Raw genomic sequence first — 27,414 nt, 5'->3', positions numbered from 1 at the left:
AACCGTTGAGCCACCCAGGCATCCCAGTTTTTTTAGGTTTTTATTTAAATTGCCTGGTACTTATTAAGTTGCACTCCTTAATCCCCATCCCTTTCACCCATTCCCCCACCCACCTCCTGTCTGGAGTTTGTTCTCTATAGTTAAGAGTCTGTTTCTTGGTTTGTTTCTATTTCCCTTTGCTCCTTTTGTTGTTAAATTCCACATATGAGGGCAGCCCAGGTGGCTCAGTGGTTTAGCACCGCCTTCATTCAGCCCAGGGCCTGATCCTGGAGACCCGGGATCGAGTCCCACATCGGGCTCTCTGCATGAAGCCTGCTTCTGTCTCTGCCTGTGTCTCTGCCTCTCTGTGTCTCCCATGAATAAATAAATAAAATCTTAAAAAAAAAATTCCACATATGAATGAAATCCTATGATATTTGTCTTTCTCTGACTTATGTCCCTTAACATCATCCTTGAGCTCCATCCATGTTGTTGCAAATGGCAAGATTTCAGTCTTTTTTATGGCTGAATAATATTCTGTTATATATCTATATATACGTACACATACTGCATCTTTATCCTTTTAACAGTAAATGGACACTTGGGCTGCTTCCATAATTTGGCTATTGTAAATAATGCTGCTATAAACATTGGGGTGCATTATTCCTTTCAAGTAGTATTTTTGTGTTCTTTGGGTAAATACCCAGTAGTTAGTGTGATTACTGGGTTGTATGGCAGTTCTATTTTTAATTTTTTGAAGAACTTCCATACTCTTTTCCACAGGGGTTGTACCAGTTTGCATTCCCATCAGGAGTGCAAAAGGGTTCCTTTATTTTGATGTAGTCACAATAGTTTATTTTTGCTTTTGTTTCTTTTGCCTTGGGAGACATATCTAGAAAAAAGTTGCTATGGCCAATGTCAGAAATTACTGCCTGTGCAAATCTTTTTTAGAATTTTTATGGTTTCAGGTCTCACATTTAGGTCTTTAATCCATTTTGAAGTTATTTTTGTGTGTGGTGTAAGAAAGTGGTCCAGCTTCATTCTTTTGCATGTAGCTGTCCAGTTTTCTGTACACGGCTTGTTGAAGAGACTGTCTCTTCCCCACAGCATATTCTTTCCTGCTTTTTTAAATGCAATTGACTATATACTTGTGGGTTTATTTCTGGGTTTTCCGTTCCATTGATCTGTGTGTCTTTGTGCCATTAACATACTGTTTTGATCACTGCAGCTTTGTAACATAACTTGAAGTCTGGAATTGTGATGCTTCCAGCTTTGCTTTGCTTTTCACTATTGCTTTGGGTGTTTGGGGATCTTTTGTGGTTCCATACAAATTTTAGGATTCTTTGTTCTATTTCTGTGAAAAATGCTGTTGCTGTTTTGATAGTAATTACATTAACTGTGTACATTGCTTTGAGTACTATAGACATTTTTAAAGTATTTATTCTTCCAATTCATAAGTGTGGAATGTCTTTCCATTTTTTTGTGTCATCTTCAGTTTTTTTTCATCAGTGTTTCATAGTTTACACAGTGTAGATCTTTCCCTCTTTGTTTAGGTTTATTCTTAGGTATCTTAGTATTTTTGGTATAATTGTAAAGGGGATTCTTTTCTTTTTGTTGCTTCATTATTGGTGTATAGAAATGGAGCAGAGTTCTGGAGATTGATTTTTGTATCCTGAGACTTCACTGAATTCCTTTATCAGTTCTAGCAGTTTTTTGGTGGAGTCTTCCAGGTTTTCTATATATGGTGTCATGTCATCTGTAAATAGAGTTTTACTTCTTCATTACCGATCTAGGTACATTTTATTTCTTGTCTGATTGCTGTGGCTAGGACTTCCAGTACTATTAAATAAAGTAGTGAGACTGGACATCCTTGTCTTGTTCCTGACCTTAGAAGAAAAGCTCTCAATTTTTCTCCATTGAGGATGTTAGCTGTGGGTTTTTCATAAATGGCCTTTATTGTGTCGAGGTATGTTCCCTTTAAACCTAGTTTGTTGAGTTTTTTTGTTTTTTGTTTTTTGTTTTAAGATTTTATTTATTTATTCATGAGGGACACAGAGAGAGGCAGAGACACAGGCAGAGGGAGAAGCAGGCCCCATGCAGGGAGCCCAACATGGGACTCGATTCTGGGTCTCCAGGATCATGCCCTGGGCTGTAGGCGGTGCTAAACCCGCTGAGCCACCCAGGCTGCCTTTTGAGAGTTTTTATCATGAATGGATGTTGTACTTTGTCAGATGCTTTCTCTGAGAGGAATGACCCAAATTTTAAATACAGTGACTGGAAAGAAACTCTTGTGGTATTACTGAGTCAGTGTTGTACATCTTAAACCTAATTGTGCTTGCTCTGACATTATGTAAATGGAGCATTAGTCAAATCAACTTTGGCTTTTGTAGCTAGGTCAGAGTTTTTAAAATTTTTATTTATTTATTTTTGAAAAGATTTTATTTGTTTATCCATGAGAAACACAGAGGCAGAGACGCAGGCAGAGGGAGAAGCAGGCTCTCTGCAGGGAGCCCGATGTGGGACTCGATCCCGGGACCCCAGGATCACTCCCTGAGCCAAAGACAGACGCTCAACCGCCGAGCCACTCAGGTGTTCCATTAGGTCACAGTTTTAAATACTCTGTCCTGTCTGATGAGGAAACTAGCTGACAAATAAATAGTATCAACTAGAGCTGAGGGCTTGACAGCGCGTGAGGAGAAGCTGGCCTATTTGACTTTAGTGGGTCAACTGTTCCTCACCCCTTCGGATGTCCTCTAGCATTTCAAGTCTGATGGCCCAGCTGCCTGGCTCTTTGTAACAGGTGTTCCTGCCCTTCTGGTCCATGAAAAGGGGCACCTGGTTTCTCTGGGGCTTTCTGAGATGCAATCTCATGACCCAGACTTTAAGGGAGGGGGCATGGCTTTCCTGTAGAGTACATTTATTTTTGGTAGATTTGTTTCAGGCTGCTTTTGAGAACAGGAGCTATACTTGTTAGGCACAAATTTTGCCCTAAAATGTTTACATAATCCTAGTTTAGATTAATTTGTGTGGTACTGTCATTTTGGTTTATCCAAAGGCAGGTGTATTCTGTGTTTGGTTTTATATTTCTCTTTAGGCCTGCCCTTTCTGTTGGTTTTCACTGTAGGACCAACCTCTGCTGTGTCCCTAAGTGGAGGCAAGACCAATTTGATTTCTTCTTGTGGTTTGCCTAGGTGGCAGATGAATACATGTTTTCCCTGGAAGAGAATAAGAAGTCCAAGGGCCGTCGTCAGCCCTTAAGCAAGCTCCCCCGCCATCACCCACTCGTGTTGCAGGATTGCGTCAGTGATGATGGTAAGTGTTGCTTTCCCTCTTGACCAGGAAGAGGAAAGTGTTTCACCCCATTAGGACTTGCTCTGACAGGACATTGGGAAGCCCAGCTAAGTGCCAGGGGTGGGCCCATGCTTCACTGTTCTCCCAGATACTCCACAAAGAGAACAGGATCTCATTTGATACTTAATTTATAATCATATTTCTTTGTATGTCTATGTATCTTGGAATGTACCTAATACAGGATGATCGCATGCAGGTTCTTCTCTTTCTTTACTAGGAGGTACAGGCTGATATTTCTGGATAGCAATTCTGTCAATGATGCCAAGCCAAATGCTGAATGTGTAGCTACAGAGATTACTAAGATATGTCCGTGCCCTCAAAAAGCTCACAAGGTAGTGGGGCAAACTGACAGGTAAACAGATCTAAAGAGAGGAGATGTTAATCTACAGCAGAAGGGAGAGCGTGAAGATCGATTCAGAGGGAGCTGCTCAGTTAAAGGGCCAGGCCAGGGTGTGATGGGTGGGCCAGAGTGAGGTGGGGGAGGCTGAGAGGGAGGCCTTACTATAGTGGGCCTTCAGGAGCCTTCAATGGTTTTTTTTTTTTTTTTTCCTTTGACGGGTTTTAAGTGGCCAGATGTACATAAGAAGGAATGCTCCTGGGCAGCTCGGGTGGCTTAGTGGTTTAGTGCCGCCTTCAGCCCAGGGAGTGATCCTGGGGACCCTGGGATCAAGTCCCGCGTTGGGCTCCCTGCATGGGGCCTGTTTCTCCCTCTGCCTGTGTCTCTGCCTCTCTCTGTGTCTCTCATGAGTAAATAGATAAAATCTTAAAAAAGAAAGAAAAAGAAAGAAAAAGAAAAGAAGGATTGCTCCTAGCGACTGCATCTAGAGAATGGGTTTGAGGGCAACAGATGGGCTTTTGCCTTGGTCTCTGCGAGACCCTCTGCGAGCGGAGGGTCTGAAGCAGGATGATGGTGGTAAGGATGGGGGAGGGATACAGTGACGGGTGTTGGGAGCCTAAAGTCAGCTGGATTTAGGGGTTGGGTGTAGAGCTGTGAGTGTGGGGCATGTAGAAGCCTGAGTTCAATGCCTCCCTGCATTGTAGCTTTGGTTGGGATTAGAAACCTAAGTTCAGTGTCTGTGGGGAATGTAGATTTGGGGCTCAGCAGAGGTAGTGTTTGATACCTTTTGAAAAATTTTAACCAAAATGGGGCACCTGGGTGGCTCAGTTAAGTGTCAGACTCCTTTTTTTTTTTTTTTTAATATGGAACGCTTCACGAATTTGCGTGTCATCCTTGCGCAGGGGCCATGCTAATCTTCTCTATATCGTTCCAATTTTAGTATATGTGCTGCCGAAGCGAGCACAGTGTCAGACTCTTGATTTCAGCTCAGGTCATGATTTTCAGGGTCCAGGTCGTGGTCCACCAGGTCGTGGGCTTTGGGCTCAGCGGGGAGTCTGCTTGAGAGTCTCTCCCTCTGCTCCCCCCCTCCCCCACATGCTCTCTCAAATAAATAAATAACTTTAAAAATTTTATTAAACTTTTTTTTTTTTTTTTTAAGCGGAAGTGTAGTTGACACACTATTACATTACTTCCAGGTATACAGCATAGTGATTGGACAGCTCTGGTATTCTGTGCTCACCACGAGTGTAGCTACCGTTGGTTTGATAACCTTTACTTAGAGTACATGAGGCCACTTGGGAGAGGGCAGAGGCTGGGGGTGGAAAGACAGGAAGAGGAGCCGGTGAAGGAGACAGAAGGGAAATAGGCAGAGATTGGAGCAGAAATGGGAACTGTGTCTATCGCTGGAGCTCAGAGTTGTTGGCCTCAGCGCAGCGTGGTCTCCTGTGCTGCCTGGAGCTCGAGTTCCAGTAACATGAGTGTGGCCAAGTCTCTGGCAGTGAGCAGGTCCTTTGTTACTCTTGACTGATGCCAGGTCCTTTCCTGCCCTGCCCTTCCTGGCACCAGTGACTGGGTGAGAAGGCCCAGACTCTCACCAGCCTCCCTGCTCCTGAAGCAAGCCCTATGTTCCCTTTCTCTTCTGATCCCTATCTCTGCTGTTTTCCTTGGTAGTAGGATTGTGATAAGTGAGTGGGGAAAGTCTTGAGATCCTCTAGTCAAAAGTAGGCCAGAGCCTGTGTCAGAGTCTTAAGAAGTCTCTCTGCTCTTCCTCTGGCCCAGATGGAGCTTGGGTTCTCTGGGTAGCAGCAGCCTAGCTTCAGGATCCCCTGACCCCAACCCCCTGGTGCTCTAAAGGCTCCAAATAGAGGTTGTAGGAAATTGGAACAGGAAACATTTATAGAGAGGACAACAGAATTACCCTGCAAAGGTGACCACTTGCATGTCTTAATGTGTTAATCTTCCTGATTTTCCTAGCCAGATACTAGATTATATCCATGTATGTCTTTTTATAATGATGCCATTGAGATAATAACGTAGGACCTCACAGCTATTCATGATCAATTTTAAATGTGGAAATGTTGAAGAGATGGAAGCCCCGTGCGTGCCTCCTGTTGTCAGCAGCCGCTGCCATGTTGCCGTGGGCGCTCGCTCTGCTTGTGTTATTGGGGTACATGCCGCATACACTTGCCACCACATGAGAGTGGGTTGTCCTCATCAGGTCACTTGAAGTGCACCGAGAGGCACTTCCTCAAGAGTCATATAAATGCTGTTGCCACACCTAGGAAAATAGGCAGTGTTTCATGATGTTCTCCCATCTTCAGTCCATGTTAATTTTTCCCTACTTATCCCAAAAGTGTGTTTCATAGCTTTTTCCCTTTAAACCAGTATAAACCAAACCGGGGTCACCCATTTCAAAGTCTTGTTTCTTTAGTCTCTTAGTCTAGCATGCGCCTCCCCTTACCAAATTTTTTTTTTTTTTTTTTAATTTTTATTTATTTATGATAGTTACAGAGAGAGAGAGAGAGGCAGAGACACAGGCAGAGGGAGAAGCAGGCTCCATGCACCGGGAGCCCGATGTGGGATTCGATCCCGGGTCTCCAGGATCGCGCCCTGGGCCAAAGGCAGGCGCCAAACCGCTGCGCCACCCAGGGATCCCACCAAATTTTTTTTAATCGAGGAATAAAATACTCAATGAAATACATCTTTCTTGTGCATCTCAGTGATGGTTTATACATGTAAATTGTAAATTTCCTGCAATTTTCACTTAACATAGTGAACATTTTTCCTTCTCATTACAGTGGTTATAAGTGGAGTGATTTTTTTTTTTTTAAGATTTTATTTATTCATGAGTGACACAGAGAGGGAGGCAGAGACACAGGCAGAGGGAGAAGCAGGCTCCATGCGGGGAGCCTGACATGGGACTCGATCCCGGGTCGCCAGGATCATACCCTGGGCAGAAGGCGGTGCTAAACAGCTGGGCCACCAGGGCTGCCTGTTTTTTTGTTTTGTTTTCTTTTGTTTTGTTTTACCACCTATGGTTTGGTAAACAGAGCAGATATCCCTGTGTTAATTTTTCTCTTGTGATTTGAGAGGCTGTCTGTTTCTGTTTCTTCTATTCAATCTTGGTCACTCTTGTTTTGCCCAGGATAAGAAAAATACTTGTGTTGGTTTAGGCACCATAGTTCCTGGTCGGCCTGTTTGATAGGGCTTGTATAGGTTGATTTTAATTGTCTGCAATGGGGATCCCTGGGTGGCTCAGCAGTTTGGTGCCTGCCTTTGGCCCAGGGCACGATCCTGGAGTCCCGGTATCGAGTCCCGTGTCAGGCTCCTGGCATGGAGCCTGCTTCTCGAACTCTCTGCCGGTGTCTCTGCCTCTCTCTCTCTCTCTCTCTCTCTCTCTATGTCTATCATGAATAAATAAATAAATAAATAAATCTTAAAAAAAAATTGTCTGCAATTACCTCACTACGTTAACAGTACACTTGACTGAGGTCACACACATGGCAGCTGCCAGGGGTCATTTAACATGACTGAAGGCAGAGTAGGTAACTATTCGCACTGAGCTGGAGTTGCTAGAAATGAACAAATAAATAGGCACCTAGTGCAAGTACATACCAGCGCCTTCCTTGGGCTGTTCTGCTTAGATCTGTAGGGCCTTTTCATAGTGGTTCTGTCTGGGAAGTGAGATCCTAGCTGGGGATTCCTGATGCCTCTACATAGCTAGATATGGTGACTCCAATGAGGGCTTCACGTAGTGTCACTGGCATGGAGCCAATCTCCTGTAAGATGTGTCATACTTGGACCTTTTTTTGGACTCACTCGCCAAAGAAGGACATCCCAAATGTGACCTCTCATATTTCCCTCACTTGGGGGAGCATCTGGAGAAACACTATTTCATTTATTTTGATGTTTGTTGCTCCTTTTACCAAAGATTGCTTCCGTTGACCCATAATATTAGAGTTGTGGTATTTTCCTCCCTCCTTCATGGTTTATGTTGGAATCCAGTGGGCTAAGTCCATCTCACTGATTTACTGGGAACTGGAAGGGGTATACCTGTATCACATCCATCTTGTTTTTTGAGCCCAGTTTTTTTGTTTTCCATTCAGCAGTGTGTCCCTTTCTTTTGGGAAGATGGCACCTGGAGGGGATTTTCCTTCCTCAGGCAGTGCTGGGGCCCAATGAATCCTACACTCTGCTGTGTTAGAGTAATGAAGAGACACAAATTTGTCATCTAGACCAGAGGTCTGTGAAGGACCAGATAGTAAATATTTCAGACTTCATAGGCTTCACATATTCTTCTTTCTTCCCTTTAATCCTTTAAAAATGTAAAAACAGTTCTTAGCCCCCCAAGTGGATTGCATTTGTCTTGTGGGCCATGATTGTGTGTTAGGCCTTGGCCTAGACTTAAGGTGTGGGAAAGAGGGTTCGTCTTGGTCACGCTCTACCTTCCTCTGAGCAGAGCCAGGACAGTTGGGGATCCCTGTCCAGAAAAGGCAGCTGTCCCACCAACCTTTGCAGAGGGAACTAGAAAGTTCTGACTAACGCACATGACATAAAAACCTTTAAGTCTTGCCATTTCCTTGTTTTTTTTTTTTTTTCCCCCCCTTTTTTCCCTTCAGTGCAACTGTAGAGAAAACTCTTAAAAGGTAGGGACTCAACATGCTAACATACCGGAGACAACAAGTAACGTGGTTTCTGGCAAGACTGTGTCTTACTGTGCTGCCCTTGGGCACAGGCTTTGAACGCAGGCAGCTGTTAGGGGAGAGGAGCAGGCTGGACTCTGGGTAAGAAGAGAAGGGGCTACAGGCAGGACCATCTGCAGTATCATACAAGTATTGAAGAAGTCTGTTGAAAATTGCTTCTGCCCTTTGCCTTTATCACCTATAGGGTCTTAGGTTTAGGCCAGCCTGGAACCAGGCTGAGCTCATCTGCTCTCTAGGCAGAGTTACACATGTACGGGGCTGGTGCTGACTTGTGCTCTGCTCTCTGCTCCAGAGTCGTCTGAACAGCTGACCCCTGAGGAGGAGGCTGAGGAGACAGAGGCCTGGGCCAAGCCCCTGAGCCAACTATGGCAGAACCGACCCCCAAACTTTGAGGCTGAAAAGGAATTCAATGAGACCATGGCCCAGCAGGCCCCTCACTGCGCTGTCTGTATGATCTTTCAGACTTACCATCAGGTAAGCCCACTTCATCCTCTCCTTTTATCCAGAGCCAGCAGTCCGGAGGGAAGCGAGGTTTAATTGTGGGTACAGAGCTTGTCACTGGTTGTCTTGGGAAAGACATGTTCTTCTAGTATTCACTGCCCCATCCATGTACTGTAGTCAGGTTTCTCCAGGCAGATAATCCAGCAATGTGAGTTTTTACCTGAGAATGGTTTGCAGAACAACTGGGGTGTGGCTTAGCCTTGGGGGGATTCCCTGTACCCTGTGGCATTTACACCATTTGCAGAGAAATCTGTTGTTATCTTTCTAGTCAGAAACTCTTCCTTCCAGGTGTTTTTTTTTCCTGGCCAGGCTGAAGCACTGTGCATTTCTTTAGTCTGCCAGAGCCTCCAGTACAGTCTTTCCTTTCTCTTTGCTACAGTGGGTGTTGGTGAAACTAGGGTGGGGAGGTAGGAGTAGAAGGTGTGCAGGAGGGGGAGGCACTGGGGCTGAGTTCATCTGTGCCCCTTGGGTTCCTGGGGCATTGATGGCCATCCACACCAGCATGTGCCAGGTGAGGAGCTTGGTCTCAGCTGGGACCTGCACAGGGTGACCTGGCATGGCTGCACTGAGCCTGGCATGGCCCCAGATTTCACGCTTGCCAAAGAATGGAACTGTGAGACCATACATACTTTGGGTTAGTAGCTCACTGCTTCTTTCCATTGACCGAAAAAAGGCAGAACTGAAGAATTGTATGTGCCCTTGCCTGCGAGGCAAGTACAACCATGGCCTGGTTGTACTGTTAGCAGACCTATCAAGTGGGTCTCTGTTTTCATGAGGGGCATGTACTTAGGGTTGACATATTTGAGGCCCTGTCCTTGAAATGCTGGTAGTGCCAGCATATATTTGCAGTTAGGGTATTTGTCAAGGGAAGTACATGGACCTACCATTCTTTCTGAAGGGACCCCTAGCCAGGAATCACAGGTGGGTCTCCAGCCATGTGGCAGTGCTTGCAGCTTAGGTGACTCACTGCTGTTGGCCCCTGGGGGAAATCACGCTAGTCTGTTAGGAGCACCAGCTCTGGGTCCTCTCCCTGGGCGGGGGCCACCATGCAGTGCCACACATAGGGGAGCCCACGAGAGCAACCTTGCTAACATCTCAGCGCGTTTTATTACCACTTGGTTTGGAAAGATTGAAATCCCAGTTGCCTCTTACCTCGCTCCATTTCCTCAGTTGTCCCCAGGGGCCTTTGTTTGATGCCGTTGTGGGAAATTGAATTTGAGTCATTAGAGGTAACTTCAATTAGCAGCTCTGGGATAATAGCTGCCACCTAGGAACTGTAGCCAGAGTCCTACCAGTAAGAGAGGCAGCTTTCTGCTGACAGAGCAGGTGGGAAGCTGGGAATACAGGCACATGCTCACTGAGGGCTGCCCCTGCTTGCTCTCCTTAGGTTGAGTTTGGAGGCCTTAGTCAGAGCTGTGGAAACACTTCAGCTCTGGCCCCCCAGAAGCAGAGGACCAAGCCATTGATTCCAGAAATGTGTTTCACCTCCACTGGCTGCAGCACCGACATCAACCTTTCTACCCCTTACCTTGAGGAGGACGGCACTAGTCTTCTAGTTTCCTGCAAGAAGTGCAGTGTCCGCGTCCATGCCAGTGAGTGGTTCACCTTTGCTCTACGGCCTGACCCAGAGGCCTGCTCACTGTGGTCTCACCCCATGTTGGCCTCACCCCAGCTTTCCAGGGGCCTTCCTAGGCCCTCAAGTGCAAAGATTGCTCTTGTGTTGTTGGGGAGTTCGCTGCTGATAATTGAAGTTCCACCATTGATTTTGGGGTCTTTGCTTGTGTAGTCAACCTTGTACTTTTCTCTGGGCTGCACATACCGGGGGAGAAGGGAGGGATTAGTTCCCTGCGTGCTCGTACCAGGGAATCTACAGTCTTTGACTTTTGAGACCTTGGGCCATACCGTGTGGGTGAATCCTGGGGCCCCTGACTCTAGAATTCAGAGGTTTTTCTGTAAGATTTGGTTACAGCTTTCAGACTGGTGGTATATGGAAAAGAGTTGCAAGTATATATTCTTACTCTGGTCTCTGGGTTTAATTTACTCATCTTGGTGTCCTTGTTAGGTTGCTATGGGGTCCCCCCGACAAAGGCTTCTGAAGACTGGATGTGTTCTCGATGTTCAGCCAATGCCCTGGAGGAGGTGAGTGTGTCCACAGTGTTGCTGTCTTGCCTGTGAGACTTGGGGTTTGCTCAGGGCCAGGTTTTTTTTGTATGGACTTACTTTCTTCTTCTTTTTTGTATGGACTTACTTTCTTCTTCTTTCTTCTTCCTTCTTCTTTCTTCTTCTTCTTCTTCTTCTTCTTCTCCTCCTCCTCCTCCTCCTCCTCCTCCTCCTCCTCCTCCTCCTCCTCTCCTCCTCCTCCTTCTCCTCCTCCTTCTTTCTTTCTTCTTCTTTCTTCTTCTATTTCTTCTTCTTCTTCTTCTTTCTTCTTTCTTCTTTCTTCTTTCTTCTTATTTCTTTTTTTTAGATTTTACTTATTTTATTAGAGATCACAAAGGGAGGGAGGGCCAGAGGGACAGGAAAACAAGCAGACTCCCCACTGTGCAGGGAGTCCGACATGGGGCTTGATCCCAGAACCCCGAGATCATGACCTGAGCTGAAGGCCTACGCTTAACTAAGCCACCCAGGTGCCCCTCATGTGGGCTTTCTGTCTCCAGCAGTCTGCACAGGGCCTGGTTCACAGTGATGTCAGAGTGGGTATTGTCAGAATAAATCCCCATAGCCTGGTTGCTGCTCAGCTATGGCAGGACATGTATCAGTCTGAAAGTTGTATTTGCTACATTGTATCTGGACCAAGTAGGTCCCCCTGTGAACCAGCTATAACCCCCTTTAAAGAACTTAGCTATTGGGTTGGGCCATCAGAACGGGGCTCAGATGCTTCATTTAGTAGCTCTCTCCTCTTTATCCCCTGCCCCGGAACCTTGGCAGCACCCCACGTAGGAGGCGGGCAGAGACCTGTAATGCCTTCAGTTTGGACAGAGCGTTCTTGGTGACCACTTACAGCTGTTACTATTAACAACGAAGAGGATTATGTTAAGTCAGGCAAATACTTGGTATACTTTAGCTCTGGGTGGTCTCCTTGTCTTCCTGTGGGGGAGTCCTGCTTATGTGGACTGTGTAGGCGAGGCCCCACATGCCATTAAGCCACTTTCTTATGTGGAGGCTGCAGTTACCCAAAGGAGGCCAAGGAGAGAGCAGATTGGATGTTAATGACTTGGTGGTAACCGCCCTTCCTCCCCATCCCTTCTTGGCAGGATTGCTGTTTGTGCTCACTACGAGGGGGAGCCCTACAGAGAGCCAATGATGACAGGTGAGTTTCTGAGCAGTGGCTCCGCTGCTCAGCTCTGGAGCAGCGTTGGAGAGGCTCTGAGAGGGCAGTGGCCGTTCATCAAAATGACTGATGGAGGGTTTGGGAAGCACATTGTTGGAGCTGGAATAGCATCTCCAAGACTAATTTTGAAAATGGGTTGCCAAGGGGAGCCAAGCAGCTCTAGACCTTTCCAATCTAGCTTCTCCTCCGAGGCAGAGATATAAGTGATGTCTTCCTTTTGGAGGAGCTAAGACAGGCGCATGAGGGTGTGGGGATCCTGCACAGACCATGTAGTGGCCCCATGGGCCAGAAGTGAGACAGTTACCTTATTGTAGCTGGGGCTGGTGCAGAGGTGGCCATGGGCATGGGCTTGTGAGCCCTTGTCCACAGGCGCACTCTGCCTGGCTCAGGCCTGTTGTTGGAAGGAGGGTGAGTGTCCTTGGGGAGCAGAGTGGGACATGGAGGAGAGCTCAGCCTCGCCCACCTGCTGTGAAGTCAGACCTACAGAAGTCTGGGCATCCTAGCCAGCAGGCAGCTTTTCTTACTGAGCTGACCCTTTGTGCCTGGTCTTAGCTTACTTGGTCTGAGGTAGAAGTGTGAGGTGGATGAAGTTTTTGCTCTGGAAAAGCTGGCTGTCCGAGGGACTGTAGTGCACACAGATTGGTGGGCAGCCGGTGGTGAATATCCTGCTTCTAGCTAACGTCCTGTGGGAATTGGAGCCTGCCTGCAGTACAGGAACCTCCCCGATCCTTTGTTCTGTTCCACATAGACAGCTCTTCTGCTTGCTGCTTCCAGGCCTTTATTTTTTTTCTTTTAAATATTCTATTTATTTATTCATGAGAGACACAGACACACACACACACACACACACACACAGAGGCAGAGACATAGGCAGAGGGAGAAGCACGCTCCAAGCAGGGAACCTGACATGGGACTTGATTCCAGGTCTCCAGGTCATGCCCTGGGCTGAAGGTGGTGCTCAACCACTGAGCCACCCTGGGCTGCCGGCTTCCAGGCCTTCAAAGGCACTTGCTGCCATTATTTGAGGTTATCCTGTTCCTCATAGTTGTGGGAGAGCGCTGTTAAAAGTTCTTCCTTACTTGGAGCAGAAGTGGCTCTCCTTGAGCCTCCCACCTTAACCCTATATCCCTAGTTCTGCTCCTGTGGGGTCATGCCAAACAAGTCTGTTCCCACAGTTGCAGAGGAGCCCCACCAATACTATACAGACAGCTTCTGTGTAGGCCCCACATTGTCTGTGATAGCTTTTATCTGGTCTGATGTTAAGAGTCACATCATGTTCCTATCAAAATGCCCAGAACTGTAATTTTCTCAAAATGTCCATTGAACAGACCTGTCAGAGTAGGTGGGGCCTGTGCCAGACCTTAACGAGTGAGCTTGCTGTGGATGCAGGGATCAGAAGGAGAGGTCATTTCAGCCCAGGGGAAAGGTTTGGGTGAAGGCCTAGAGGGGAGACCTATGGCTACTGGCAGACGGGGGACAGATGGAGACATTTTGAGGAAGCACCCAGCTTCTGTGGTAAAAGAGGTCTATATAGAGCTCTCTGATTTATTCTCACTTCCTGAAACCTACCCCTTTCAATCAGCTGTGTTTCTGCTCATTTTGCAAGAGATTTTATATGAGTTTGTGGTGTAAGAAGCGCAACCCTGTGCTAATGCAGGGCCGTATAGTAGGGACCCATTTCTGTACTCAGTGTGAACACTCCTGGTTCTTACCTTGCCAAGTCCCTGGACCTTGCAGGTGGAAGGAAGAGGCCTTGTTTGGCTAGGGAGGGAGCACTGTGTGCAGGCCCCCCCCCCCCCCCCCCCCCTGAATTGATAGATTTGGTGAAAAGGCAACAGGGCCTTACAGCCAGAGGTGACTGAGGTAGCCTTTGCCTTTTGGCAGGTGGGTCCACGTCTCATGTGCTGTGGCAATTTTGGAAGCAAGGTTTGTCAACATTGCCGAAAGAAGTCCAGTGGATGTGAGCAAAATTCCCTTGCCCCGCTTCAAACTGGTAAGGAAGAGGGAATGGGCTTGGGGACTCTCTCTGTCATTGCCCCATTTATATGTCTCTGGGTGGAGGAGAACATAACGTTTTTGAGGCCCAGTGGTCATCTTTTACCCTTGGTTTTGGTCAAGGTTTGTGAGGCACCATATGGTTAAAACTACTTACTGAGGACACATGTATTCATATAGGAGGTTGAAAGAGGTGTATGTACCCTTTTGTTTCGGGAAGAAGGTGCTGGTTTGGCTGTGTGCATTTAGACAGGGGAACAGTGGAGGAGACTGCAGTGGTAGCTGCTGGAGTCACTGGCTTGCTTCCCTTGTGTTGTAGAAATGCGTCTTCTGCAAGAAGCGGAGGAAAAGAACCGCTGGCTGCTGTGTGCAATGTTCTCACGGCCGTTGCCCAACTGCCTTCCACGTGAGCTGTGCCCAGGCTGCTGGGGTGATGATGCAGCCCGATGACTGGCCTTTTGTTGTCTTCATTACCTGCTTTCGACACAAGATCCCTAATCTGGAGGTGAGGGAGGATGCCATTCTAGAATCCTCTTGACAGTTTCTAGGGTCATTTTCTCTGCAGGCTATCCATTTATTGTGTCAGCAAGTATTCTCTCCAGAGTCCTGCTTTATGGAGAGTGCCAATGTGGAAGGGATGAAGAGGTGGCCCTCATCCATCTCTGCTCCCTGCCTTGTACCTCCTAATCAGCATCAAACTGCTTGTGGTCGATTCTTTGTGATTATCTGTTTACTTGTTTGCCACCCCTCCCTGAGGGGGCCCTAGCTTATTAACATGAGTGTCCCTCTTCCCTAACACGGTGTCTAGGATGTAGCAGGAGCTCTGCAGATAGTGTCAGCTGGTAGAGAGTGCTCGGAAGAGTTAACTGTTAACCACCGTACAGTAGACTTTTGTGCTTCTCTAAATAGTGAAGCTTGGAGAAAATTACATGTCATCTTAGGTAGACAAGTTATGAAAGAGTTTGGGTAGAAGGTGGCAATTGAATTGGGACTTAAACAATAAGTAGCAATTGTGAGAGGGAGGGCATTCAGGGCTTCAGAAGCAGAACAAGCAAGGCTCAGGAGAAGGTGCATGTGAGGCTGGTTCTGGGAATATGGCAGGTACTGAAAGACAAGCGGCGCCAGGCGGTTAAGGCCCTGGACTGCCCCATTTAGGAATTTGATCTCTCTTCCACTAGATGAGAACTTTTCAAAAATTGATTTTGAGCCATATTTCTTAACAGTTACTCTAGTGGTGGATTCAAAGGCTCGAAGCTGAAATTTAAGGCAGGGGGACTAGTTAGTTTGGGATTAAAGTGAGGTCTGAAGTGAGAACATACAGGGAGGTAGAGCTTTGGGGGTCACATCTAACCATGGGCTCCTACGATGGGTGGAATTGACAGGGATTGTTGACCGCCTTAGAGATTAACATGGGGAAGGTGTAAGGGAGTGTCTATTTAAGACGGCTCATGTTCTTTCCCTGAAAGATGGAAGGGATGCAAATTCGATGATGCTATTAACTGGCCAGAACTGATTCAGAGTAGGGCTGGTTCCCAGGTGAGGAGGGGGAGAAGTGAAGAGGATAGGACATTTGACATTGAGGTGATTGCTGGAGCACTCTGATGGAGCTTCTAAAGGAGGCTGCTTTAACTATGAGGGTGAAGATTTGGATCTTAGCAGTCTTTAACAGGGTAGTTCAATCCAGTTGCCATTAGAAACTGGAATCTGGAGATTCCTAATATAAGGAGCAGATGGCAGAGCAGAAGCCAGCCAAAGTAGCTGAAAAAGTACAGATGGAAGCCACTGGAGGGGGATCAGGAGGTTGTGTGCTCTGGGGCCGGCAGGTCTGGCATAGTGCTCATTGGTGCCCCACACTGAGGAGTTGCCATGGGGTCTTCTGGTCAGAAGCCAGACTCTAGTTGGGGGAGTTAGAGTCAAATAGGAGAGATGCTTATAAAGATGATGAATACGGTAGTGAAGAACACAATAGAGGGCTCCTCTAGAGGAGCACACCTGTCATTACCATTTGAGATTGTGGCATAGGTCTTGTTGGCTGACTGGATTCTTCTTTTTCATAAAGATCTTTGACTAAGCATGACAGGTGGGCAGGTAGGTTAGGAGCTCAGGAAGAGGAGAAAGTCTTTGTGAGAAAGAGACTGGAGGGGTGGTGCGTGAGGTGTAGGGCTGAGCCCCAAGGATCAGGGAAGCAGGAGTTTGCTTATGGAGCCAGGCCAGTACTACGGGGATTGTCCTCAGCACTCCAGATCCTTTTTTTTTCTTTAAAAGATTTTATTTATCTGTTTATTCATGAGAGATGCAGAGACACAGGCAGAGGGAGAAGCAGGCTCCTCGCAGGGAGCCCGACACGGGACCCAATCCCAGGACCTGATCCTGGGACTCTAGGATCACGCCCTGGGCCAAAGGCAGGTGTTAAACCACTGAGCCACCCAGGCATCCCTAGCACTCCAGATCCTTAAATTGGCAGCTGTAGGCTGCTGACCCTGTGAGAACATGGGGTACTGTTGAGTATTTCTTTCATAATCTTTCAAATACTTACTAAGCACCTATTACATCTTAGGCTCAGGTTTAGGCATTGGGAGTATACCAGTGACCCAGACCCAACCGTGCCTGTCCTCTTGCTCCATGCAGTTGGAAAACCCATTGAAACGTGTAAATGTACAGTATGTCAGATGGCCAGAGGGGTGGTGGATGAAAATGTAGCAGGATAAGGGGAATGGAAGAGGAATATTAAGGAAGTATCAGTAGGTTGACATTTGGATGTGAGGGGGCCAGTGTGCAGATGACTGAGGAATAGCATTTCAGGCAGAGGGAACAGCAGGGCAAAGACTGAGGTGGGGAATGTGTTTGGCACACATGTTCAGGGACAGTAAGGGGGCCAGCGTGACGGAGCACAGTGCTTGGGGGAACTTGGGGAGGAGTGGTTGGATCTAGTGCCACCAGATGCTCTGTGATCCATTTGCATCAGGGGTAAGTTCAGGATGAGAGGGTGGTGTGAGTGTCTCAGAGATTATAGGGCCCTTAGAATGGGAGCTCCTGGTCACATGCGGCTAAGGACATCCAGGGATCTTCAGTCTTTGTGCTTTAGCCCTGAGTGTAGAGCTAGTGCTGAGATTAGCATGGTGCATTGTTTGGGGGCCTGGGCTCAGAGCCCCCACTGAGTGTCTTCCTTGATGTGTATCTAAGCTGTATGCATTCGTAGGTGCTATTTGGTTAGTTCCTGGCAACAATAGGGAAGTCACAAGAGTCTATTCTGGGAGATAGTATGGTAGAAGGACCCATTGTGGACTGGGAACTAGGGAGGTGCTACATTTATGGAGGGAAACATGCTGCTGGTTTCTTGTAGCCTCCCTGCTGGGATTTGAGTACCTGGAAAGATCTGGTTCAGCTCCCACCCCCTAGTCTTTCTTGATTTTCCATTTCCATCGTCTTTCCCTGGGAAAGAAAAACCAGTTGGTCTTGGTCCACATTTTTCAGGCCTGTCAAATCATGTGGGAGTAACCCAAGCCTCTATTTTTTTCCAGCGTGCCAAGGGGGCCTTGCAGAGCATCACTGCAGGCCAGAAGGTCATTAGCAAGCACAAGAATGGGCGCTTCTACCAGTGTGAGGTGGTCAGGCTCACCACTGAGACCTTCTATGAAGTCAACTTTGATGATGGTTCTTTCAGTGACAATCTCTATCCTGAGGACATAGTGGTAATGTCTGCAAGGAGCTTCTTGGGCAGTTTGGGATGGGGGTGTTTCTGGGGCTGGCTGGCAGACTGACTGTGGGCCTGCCTGCCATTTCTAGCTGGGCCCACAGTCCCATCAGTCTTTCCCTGAACATAAGGAAGCATTTTGTACTGGTGTTTCTTTGTGAAGAAAACTGCGTGCTGCTAGGCTACTCTGCTTCCCCTAGACGCTCACAGGAATCTGTGTTTTCTTTTCTTTTTCCTTGATTTTATTTATTTATTCATGAGAGACACAGAGAGAGAGACACAAACATAGGCAGAAGGAGAAGCAGGCTTCCTGTGGGGCGCCTGATGCAGGACTCGATTCCAGGGCCCCAGGATCACGACCTGAGCCAAAGGCAGGTGCTCAACCACTGAGCCATCCAGGTGCCCGGAATCCGTGTTTTCTGCAGTATTTTGAAGCCTGCTTCTATTTCAGTCAAACTACCATGAAAGGTGTTCTAGTGCAGTGGAATCTGACCAATGTGCCAACACCAGCTCCTTTGCTTAGTAGCTGTGTGATTTTGGAAGAATTATCCACCTTCTTTTCCTGTCATGCCCTCTTAGTGGATGTATGGAATTTGCTTTTGGTTCTTTACAGGTGAAGGCTTTGGGGCTGAGTAGAAACTGCTTGGAGACATCCCTGGCCTGCTTATGTTATTGACACCTGACACACTGGAAGCTCTGCCTGGACCCACTTCTAGGTTTCCTGGCTCAGTATTCAGGACTTAGTTTGAGTTTCCCTTACTCTCACTCTGCCCTTTCCTAAGCACCAAAGCAGTGGATGAAGCCACTTCTACCTTTAAGGAATCCAGTAGTTCCCATCTTTATCCTGTATTAGCAACCTAGTTGCTAAAAGCACCTAACGTTAGTTACAAGGTAGACTTGAGTCATAGTAAAGATGATATTAGTAGTGTTTGTGGCAGCAGTAGAGGTATAATTTACTAAGCTTTTCTAGCACACCAGGCCCTGTACTAAATGCTTCATGTTAGGTGTCTCTGTCACTTCTGAGAAGCAAGCGGTGCTATCTCTAACTTAGATCCGTGATCTCAGGACTCTGTTTTCTAAAAATTACTGAGGACCTCATAGAGCTTTTTTGTGGGTAATGTCTGCCCATGTTTACTGGAAATTAAAATGGAGATTAATATAATCTGGGTTTTTAAAGATAGCTTTTAAAACAAAATATTAGTGGGAAGAATGCCATTTTCTACATTTCTGCACATCTTTTTTTTTTTTTTTTTCCTAAGATTTTATTTATTTATAAATAACCTTTACACCCAACTTGGGGCTCGAACCCACAACCCTGAGATCAAGAGTCACACACTCCACCAACTGAGCCTGCCTGGTGCCCCTCAGAAATATGTTTAAATTTGGCAAAGCTTCAAGCTTATTGAAGCTTATTGTGGTGATACAACTTTTCTGACGTTCAGATTTTTCTAAAAGCTGAAGTTTTTTTATTGGCAGTACTGTCTTTTATTTTCCTTGAAGTGACAAGCTTATTTCATTCATTTCTGAGAAGATGTCTGCCAAAACCCAAGTCTGAATAACCATAGTTTGTCAGCCAGTTTTTCAAACAAAGCTAGTGTTCCATGATAAAAAGCAGCTCACAACTCGGTTCCACAGTGCTTTCCCTCAAGACAACCATCCTCCTTCAGCCTGCAGTAGAAGTGTCCGTCTCCAAGTACTCACATGCATACTCCAGGACTGAGGTTTGACAAGTTAAGTTTTTCTGCTTCATCAAGAGACACTATTATGTGAAACCAGGCATTTTTCTCTTTTCCCTCAATTATAAGCTCCCGGTGGTGAAAAAATACAGCACAAAGAAAGAGGCTAATAACGTTTTAACGTTACTCAGAATTCGTCGTTGTCTTCTGTCTCCTCGGGGCAGGGCCTGTCCCTTGACCTTTAGCAGGACAGTTAAAGCAGTGTGAGAAGGATTCTTGATCTTGGCACTATGTTTATTAAATTTACTCTATGTTTGCTCTGTCACCTCAGAGCAACAGGGGCAGAGAGATGGGGCTGACTTGGACTCAGCAGGCAGGTCTCTAACTAGGGTATCTTTCAGCCCAGGGAGAGCCTGCCTGGCCTGTATGCCTGAGCAGGAATTTGTCCCAGTTCATTCTTCCCTAAGTAGGTGGTGGTAACCCCTGCACGCAGAGGGATCTTCCTTTCACTCTTCTCCCCTACTGTTCCCTCAGAGTCAGGACTGTCTCCAGTTGGGTCCTCCTGCTGAAGGAGAAGTGGTCCAAGTGAGATGGACAGATGGCCAAGTCTACGGAGCTAAATTTGTGGCCTCCCACCCCATCCAGATGTACCAGGTAGCCAGCCAAAGGTTTTTGTGGGGGGCTGGGGAGCACTTGATTAATTCAAATGTTTCCTCTTAGGCTGGAGGGGAATCTTTGCTCTTGGGAGAGCTCAGCGGTCAGTAATAACCTTTTCAGAGCTTGGGACTGCTCTATGTCTATCTAGTCTGCCAGAGGTGGCTTCAGATTTGGCAGTCCTTCATTCAGTGTTCTGGATCCTTCCTGTGATGGCAGGAAATTGCCACTGTGCACAGTGGACCAGGGAGAAAGGGATCTCTTAGCCAAAGGTCTTTGTTTATTCGGTAGGTGGAGTTTGAGGATGGCTCACAGCTTGTGGTTAAGAGAGATGACGTGTACACGCTGGATGAAGAGCTTCCCAAGAGAGTCAAGTCTAGACTGGTGAGTGTGTTTTCTGTGTGTTCATGGTTCTGGTCTGGGAGGGAGGGAACAAGGCAAGGGTGTGTCCTTTTGTTCTTTCCCTGGGGTGGTTGGCCACAAAGTGCTCATCGGGCTTGCTTATTCCTCTACAGTCTGTAGCCTCAGACATGCGCTTCAACGAGATTTTCACAGAGAAGGAAGTTAAGCAGGAAAAGAAACGGCAACGAGTGATCAACTCAAGATACCGGGAAGATTACATTGAGCCTGCACTATACCGAGCCATCATGGAGTAGGTGCTTCCAGGGGCCAACCGGTGCCCAGCCATCAAGGCGAGAGCACTGTGGGGTTCCACAGCACAGCAGACCCTTGGAACTCTGAAGGCTCTGAAAGTGAAGTTGTACAATGAAAAGGAATGGAATAACTGACCCCATTGTCTTCTCACACCCCCATCCCCGTCGCATTCCGCTGTAGTGAAAGGACAGCCTTCCTTGGACATGTGGCAGCAGCTGATCTCCCAGCTGAAGGGCTGTGCACTGAACTGCTGGGGCTGCCCTGGCCCCGGTTTGCAGCGGGGTTGACTGTGCTGGCTGGGCTGGTTGCCCTGTTCCTGGCCTAGGACTTAGCTTCCTAACAATCACCTGCACCAACTAGGCAGAGGTGCTGGTGCTTCCTTCCTCCCCTCTTTTGTATTTATGTGTGTGTGTGCGTGCGTGCCTGCGTGTATATGTGTGTGTGTGTGTGTCCGTGTGCGCATGTGTGGATGTTTGGTCTGGACCAGCTTCTGCCAGCCCTTGGCCTTTACTGCCTTCCTTGCCTGTCCAGGGCAAACAGAATGTGAAATTTGGCCCTCAGCTGAGCTGAGCAAAGGCTCCTAGGGGTTGGCTGGAGATAAGTATGGCATCTGTGTCCCTGGAACGGGCTCAAGGAAGTGCTGGCGAAGCTGCAAGTGTTGAGATATTAGGGAGTTAATGCCACCTCTTTGTCCTATTTTGATGGAGAAGATAGGAGGTAGCATGGGGCTGTGCCCATATCACTCTAGGCACAGGACCTCTCTGGCACAGTATTAGGGTGCGGGTGGGGAGCACCTGAAGGGGGATCTTAATGATGGAAGCAGGCAGAGCCTGGTGGGTGATTCTGGCAACAGAAAATTGCAATCATGCAGGGGCTGGGAGGGTTAAGATGAACTGGGGCCACTGGAGACTGGGGGGCAGGTCTAGATATGCCCCTGGTCTGGGGGTGGGAGGGAGCTGATTTGGGGGTGGGGGTGGGACTGGAGGGCAACGCTGAAGGGGTTAAACAGGTTTTTGCTCCTCATGAATTTGTTTGCCTGGGCCCAGGATTGGAGGGCTTCACACCTATACCCTTGTGTATACAAGAATCAGATTTATAATACTTCCCTGTTTTTTGTTACGTATGAACGCTATAAACCAAATTATTTTGAAAACTGGTGCATCACCTTGTCCTTAGCAATAAAATGTGTTGAGCAGAGGATTTGCTGTGTCTGCCCCACAGAGCCTGAATGGCCCAGGGTCAGGCTGGGGGTAGATCTAGTTATAAGCTCTGGGGCAGGGCGAGCTATTTTAAGAAGACCACTCGGGCAGGATCTAGGAAGCTGTCCTAAAGCGATGGGTTCCTTGTCAAGTCCTGGTCCTGTGGGCTGTGTGTTAGACCAGGCAGGGGGAGACCTGGGGAGCAGAGGCACTGGTGGTTATGAGCTCCTTGTTTTGCTTCCTTTGTCTTCGGGGTAGGAAGGAGGGGATTGAGGACCGGGCCACTCTCACAGTCAAACTGGGTTTGAGCTCTCACTTCATTATCTTCCTATCTTCATGGAGCTGGTCTAGGTCCACGTCATCCATCATCTGTGTTTCATACAAATTGTGGAGCTAGCATAAAGATGCTTTAAAAGCAAGGGACTCGACACCCCCAGTGGGATCCAGTGGGGGCTTGAAGCTACTGTGAGCTGCCTGTAGTTAGTGATAAACTTCCCTGGAGGAAAATCTGTCCCTTTGCCTGGTGGGTTCCTGGGCTATCGGTGGTTGAGGATAGAGCAGCAGCAGGGCACGGAGGGGCCAGTGACTAGGTGCAGGACTTGGGCAGCTGCTCCAGCTGACCCTTGGATGACCGGACACTTGTTTCATGGCCCTGTCCAGGTGCTAGAGAGGCTTGGTCATTTCAGCAACTCAATGCTTCTTTGTATCCCGGGGCTTGGGAGGTGGCTGCTACCTGGTGTCTGATTGTAGAAGAGAGAAGCGGCAGGTTTCAAAGATACTTTTCTCCTCCCTGGGGCCAAGAAAAAGAAGTTGACTTTTTTTTGTCCAGCATCCAAGAGTTCATTTGGGAGATGCGACCAGGCCTTAATGGATTGTTGAGCCCTGGGAGCGCATTTCCTTGATAAGCAGGACTGCTTCTCCAGACTTGGCAGGGTCCCAGGCCCTACTCCTCTGATGGACCCCACCATCCTGATCCTTGCTGAAAGCCCTGCAGGGATGAGGTGCCTGGTCTAACTCCAGCAGAGTTCTTAACAGCCGACTTTTTCTAGAAATACCGCCCTTTGCATTTTGGCCAAAGTAATAACTGGGGAAACCGAAGTTTAAAGAGGCGATGAGACTTGCTTGCATCCCATGGAACAGGCCGTCGGTTTTCGTCCGTCCTTACCGCCTGCCTGCCCGTGCGGTCAGGCCCAGGCCTTGGAAGACCGGCTGCAGGGATGGGTTTTTGTCGGGGGCAAACTGCCGGCTGCTAAGGTGGTACCCCGGGTGGGCAACCGAGGCTCGCAGCCCCATCCCTGCTATTGGCTCAGCTGCGGGAGCGAAGGGTGGGAGGGAGCTGGGACCTCGGGAGCTGCACAGGGCGGGGGTCCTGAGTCCGCGCTAGACGTGTCCGTTGCCCTCCCCCCCCCCACCCCCCGCCCGTAGCAGGGAACCCCGTGCCCTCCGCCGCCGCAGGGTCGGGCCGGGTCGCCCAGCCCGCGGAGCTCCCCCCAAGCCCTGGGCCCCGGGGGGCCGTCGCGGGCGAGGACACGTGTCCCGAGGGGCTGGGTCGCGGCCGCGGGGCGCCTGCGGGGCGAGAGGCGGGGGAGGGGGTTGCTGCCGGCGGCCGAGCCCACTCGCAGCCCCGCAGCCCCGCGGCCCGGGTCCCGCGCCGATTGGGCCTCCGCGAGCCTGCGCCCGCCCACGGCCCGCAGCGCCGCTCCCCATTGGTCAGCGCGGCGCCCCGCCCGCCTCCCGCGCCCCGATTGGCCGGCGCCGCCCGACCCCCGGCGAGGGCGCCGAGGCGGAGAGCGGGATTGGTGGTCGCGCTCCGCCCGCCGCTGCGTCCCCACCATGGCGGCGCCCGTGCAGCCCACCGCGTCGTGGGCGCCCGCCGGGCTCCCCCGCGGCTGTGGCGGCCGCCCGCGCCTCGGCCTCCGCCTCCCCGCCCGCGCCGGCCCGGGCGCCGCCTCCCCGCTGCCTCCGTCTCCGCTGCGGTAAGGCCCGCCGTGCGCGCGGCTAACGGGGGCCGCCCCGCCCGCGCCGGGGACGGGCGTGGGGGGGAGGCACGGCCCAGCTGCCCCGAGCCCTGGGGCCCGGCCCCGGCGACCTCGGCCCGGAGGGGCGGCTGCGGCCGGGCCCGGGGAGGGCGCCTGCAGCCGGCTGCGGGACCCCGCGCGCTGCGCACCTGGCGCCCAGCAGGGCCGGCCCGGCCTCCGCCGGCGGAGCGGGAGTCGCAGCGCGCGGCCGCCCTGCTCGCCGCTCAGGCAGCCGCGCGCTCGGGTCCGGTCGCTGGGGCCCGCACGCTTGGCCTCCCGGCTCCCCTCCCTCCGGCCCCCCCCTCCGGCCCCCCACCATCCCCACCGACCCCATCCCCCGCTGTTGATTCCGGGGTCCTGCTTGCAAGGGGAGGCACCTCCGTGATGAGAGCAGGTTTGGGGAGGATGCTGTCCCACGAATATTTGGGATTTCTTCTTTACCGCTGCTCATTTTTAGGATGCCTCAGTCCACTTCGTTTCTGTTTGCGTTTCCGCCCCGAGGAAAGAGTGAGACGCGTGAACTAAATCCTAGTAGTTAATTGGGAGAGAGAGACAGAGAGGCCAACCAAAGCGGCTGTTATTTGGTAAAACAAAACAAACTGGGAACTTTTCTGTGGTCATGGTTTGAGTTGTCTGTGCTGTAGCCGGTTGAAGGTAGACCAGAAGCACTTACTAGGTTCCTGAAGTTAAACGTGTCCTCGTGGAACGTGAGGTTGTTTGGGAGTCACAGTCACCTTGGAACGATGATCGTGGAGCCGTCTGGTTTACCTGCAAGTCACAAGGATTGAAAGGAAGCTGGCACACCAACACGTATGACCAAATGGGTGTTTTCAGATCATCTCTTAAGGCAATGACGCCTCCTGAGATGAAAGATTCTTTACCCAAGGACATCTTGAAGTATGAAATGATGAGTCTCGCAGTTTTGTGTGTCTGAATGTGTAGTCGTGGTTTAATAAAAGTAGATTATTAAAGAGGGAATAAGACAGGCATGTTCTTAGAGCGACTGGCTTAGGGTCATCAATAAAGCGCCTAATGAATACATACTGTGTGCAAGGCAGTGAGGAGTGTGGGCAACGGAAGACCCGTAACCTAAGAGTCCTGTTCTGATGAGCCCAGGAGATAGCTGTGGGACTAAAGGGCACACAGGAAGCTGATAACCGACGATCTTGCCTCTAGGATTCCTCGACAGTAGGCATGAGGATCTGGGGAAAGGAGAAACCCAGGTGTTAGAGGAAGGGTTCACAGGGAAGCTGAGGCTTGCCTTGAGCAGTGACTCGGTAAGCCTGGGGGATGAAGAAGGGAGGAAATGAGAAAGTGAGGATGGCCAGTGGGGCAGGGGACAACCCGAAATGCTCATGAGTGATTCCTCTGGGTTCTTGTTAGAGAAACTGAGAGGTTAAAAAAAAGGTGGGTGGGTTGCATCAAAGGGAGAAGTACTTTGTCTCGGGCAGGTGGTAGCATTTACTTCAGCTAGCCATTAGAAAAATAGACAGTAGCACTTTATTTGTTCTTGTCGTTTTTCTGATTAATCTCAGCTGCATGGACTGACCATCCTTGGCAGCTGCCCAGGGATCAGCACCTCTTGCCTTCCTTCTCGCCCTTTGTGTTCACTTGGCTGCAGGGCCTTGCTGATGGACTCCTGCATTTGCTTCTTTCCATTTCTACTGTCTTCAGGCTTATATGGGATCATCGATACCATTCTGTTGAATTGTGGGAAACCCCCAATTTTTTTTCCTTTCCTCCCATCTATTCTGTGTACCTCTATCACTTCCAGATGTCTCCCTTCCCCAGTCAAGATTTTTAACAGTTCCCCACTGTCTGTTGAATTAAGCTCAGACCAGCCTGGCACAGACACTATGGGTAAGCTCATTGCTTTTCATCCCCTTAGGTTTTTTTTTTTTATACTTTTTTTTTTTTAATTTTTTTTGATTTATTTATGATAGTCACAGAGAGAGAGAGAGAGAGGCAGAGACACAGGCAGAGGGAGAAGCAGGCTCCATGCACCGGGAGCCCGACATGGGATTCGATCCCGGGTCTCCAGGATCGTGCCCTGGGCCAAAGGCAGGCGCCAAACCGCTGCGCCACCCAGGGATCCCATCCCCTTAGGTTTTATGATTTTTTTTCCAGGTCAGTAGAACTATTTGCTTTTTGTGCTTTGCTGTTTGTGTTCCATACCTTTGCTTATGTTGCTTTTTCTATCTTAAATGACCCCCTTGAATCTTTAATTGTTGGTTCTTACCCATGTTTCAGGGCCATGTGATATGGAACTTCCTTCGTGAGACTTTCCTGTACTTTTCTTCCCGTCTAGATGGGACTTGTCTTTCCTTTAGACTGTTATAACACTAGAGTCTGCCTTTTTGGCACAGTTGTCAACAGAAGACTGAGATTTTTTTGAGACATAGAGTCGGGTCGTCTTCATCATCTTGCATAGTGTTTTGTACATAGTAGGTTCTTGACAGGTTTGTTTTATACTGAACATAGCTTTGAACCAAGATGGATGCAAAAAAAAATTCTTTGTGTAAACAAAATGTTGATCATAAAATCTGTAAAGGAAGTTACTTATGTGAGAGAATTCCTTACTAAGAGATCTGATGAGGGGTGCCTGGCTGGCTGAGTCAGTGGAGCATGTGACTCTTGATCTCTGGGTTGTGAGTTTGAGCCCTATATTGGATGTAGAAATTACTTAAAAATAAAATCTTAGAGAGAGAGAGAGAGATCTGATGATCTGATGTATTGATCCAGATAGCTTGGATTAGGTTGCATTAACAAAAACCCATTAAGACTTAAGTGGCTTAACAGAACAAAATGATTTCTCATTCAGGCCACATGTGTCCCCGCGTGTGTGTGCGGGGAACTATGTGCCTCACAGTCAGTCACTCAGGGACCCAGGCTTTTGGACACTCTATCTGAATGTAGTGTTTGCACGATCATTTTGATTGTGTGAAAGATGGTGGTCAGGGGGTATGGTTCCCAAATGGCACATGTTACTTGTGTTCACATTTCATCAGCTAAGGCAAGTCACATGGCTATGCCTAACTTTAAAGAAGACCAGGGAATTGCACCTTAACATGTGCCTAGAAAGCAAAGAGCCAGACCTAATTGGTGCGCAGCAGGAAGGACTACTACATCTTTTATGAGTATCATAGTCCGTAAAAGATTGGAGGTAGCAAAATCAAAAGGCCTGCTAGAGATGAGCATGTTGACAGCAGCAAGAACTAGGAGCTCTAACTAGGCATGGGATGAGGGTGGATTGGGAAGTTGGCACTGTACATGCCCACAGGCCAGGGCTGCTGGTACAGGGGTCGTCTGGTGCACCCTAGTC

The 27,414-nt window shown here is 48.7% G+C and overlaps 2 protein-coding genes and 1 non-coding gene across 12 annotated transcripts in view; 2 read left to right on the top strand and 1 right to left on the bottom strand.

Moving 5' to 3' along the window:
• The window catches only part of KDM4A (lysine demethylase 4A), a 48,696-nt gene extending 26,621 nt beyond the window's left edge, over positions 1–22,075 (top strand). For 4 of the 7 annotated variants that reach the window (XM_038558348.1, XM_038558351.1, XM_038558350.1 and 1 more), the window contains exons 12-22: positions 3,171–3,291; positions 8,663–8,844; positions 10,259–10,463; positions 10,934–11,010; positions 12,126–12,181; positions 14,087–14,195; positions 14,517–14,702; positions 17,719–17,889; positions 20,102–20,221; positions 20,513–20,605; positions 20,737–20,877. In XM_038558348.1, the coding sequence (XP_038414276.1) occupies positions 3,171–3,291; positions 8,663–8,844; positions 10,259–10,463; positions 10,934–11,010; positions 12,126–12,181; positions 14,087–14,195; positions 14,517–14,702; positions 17,719–17,889; positions 20,102–20,221; positions 20,513–20,605; positions 20,737–20,877 (1,461 nt within the window). The other 3 variants (XM_038558352.1, XM_038558354.1, XM_038558353.1) reach the window with 3 other exon arrangements.
• On the bottom strand, positions 4,525–4,631 carry LOC119869456. Its single transcript, XR_005371015.1, has one exon. It is a non-coding gene; the product is annotated as a U6 spliceosomal RNA (small nuclear RNA).
• A 1,913-nt stretch (positions 22,076–23,988) lies between the features above and the next one.
• ST3GAL3 (ST3 beta-galactoside alpha-2,3-sialyltransferase 3) overlaps positions 23,989–27,414 on the top strand; it is a 197,536-nt gene continuing 194,110 nt past the window's right edge. For all 4 annotated transcript variants that reach the window (XM_038558344.1, XM_038558338.1, XM_038558341.1 and 1 more), the window contains exon 1: positions 23,989–24,050. The gene's annotated coding sequence lies outside the window, so the exon portion shown is untranslated. The remainder of the gene's footprint in view (positions 24,051–27,414) is intronic.

This window comes from Canis lupus, chromosome 15 (genome assembly GCF_011100685.1).
Source record: "Canis lupus familiaris isolate Mischka breed German Shepherd chromosome 15, alternate assembly UU_Cfam_GSD_1.0, whole genome shotgun sequence".
Lineage (NCBI taxonomy): Eukaryota > Metazoa > Chordata > Mammalia > Carnivora > Canidae > Canis > Canis lupus.
This window is presented reverse-complemented; position numbering and strand designations above follow the sequence as displayed.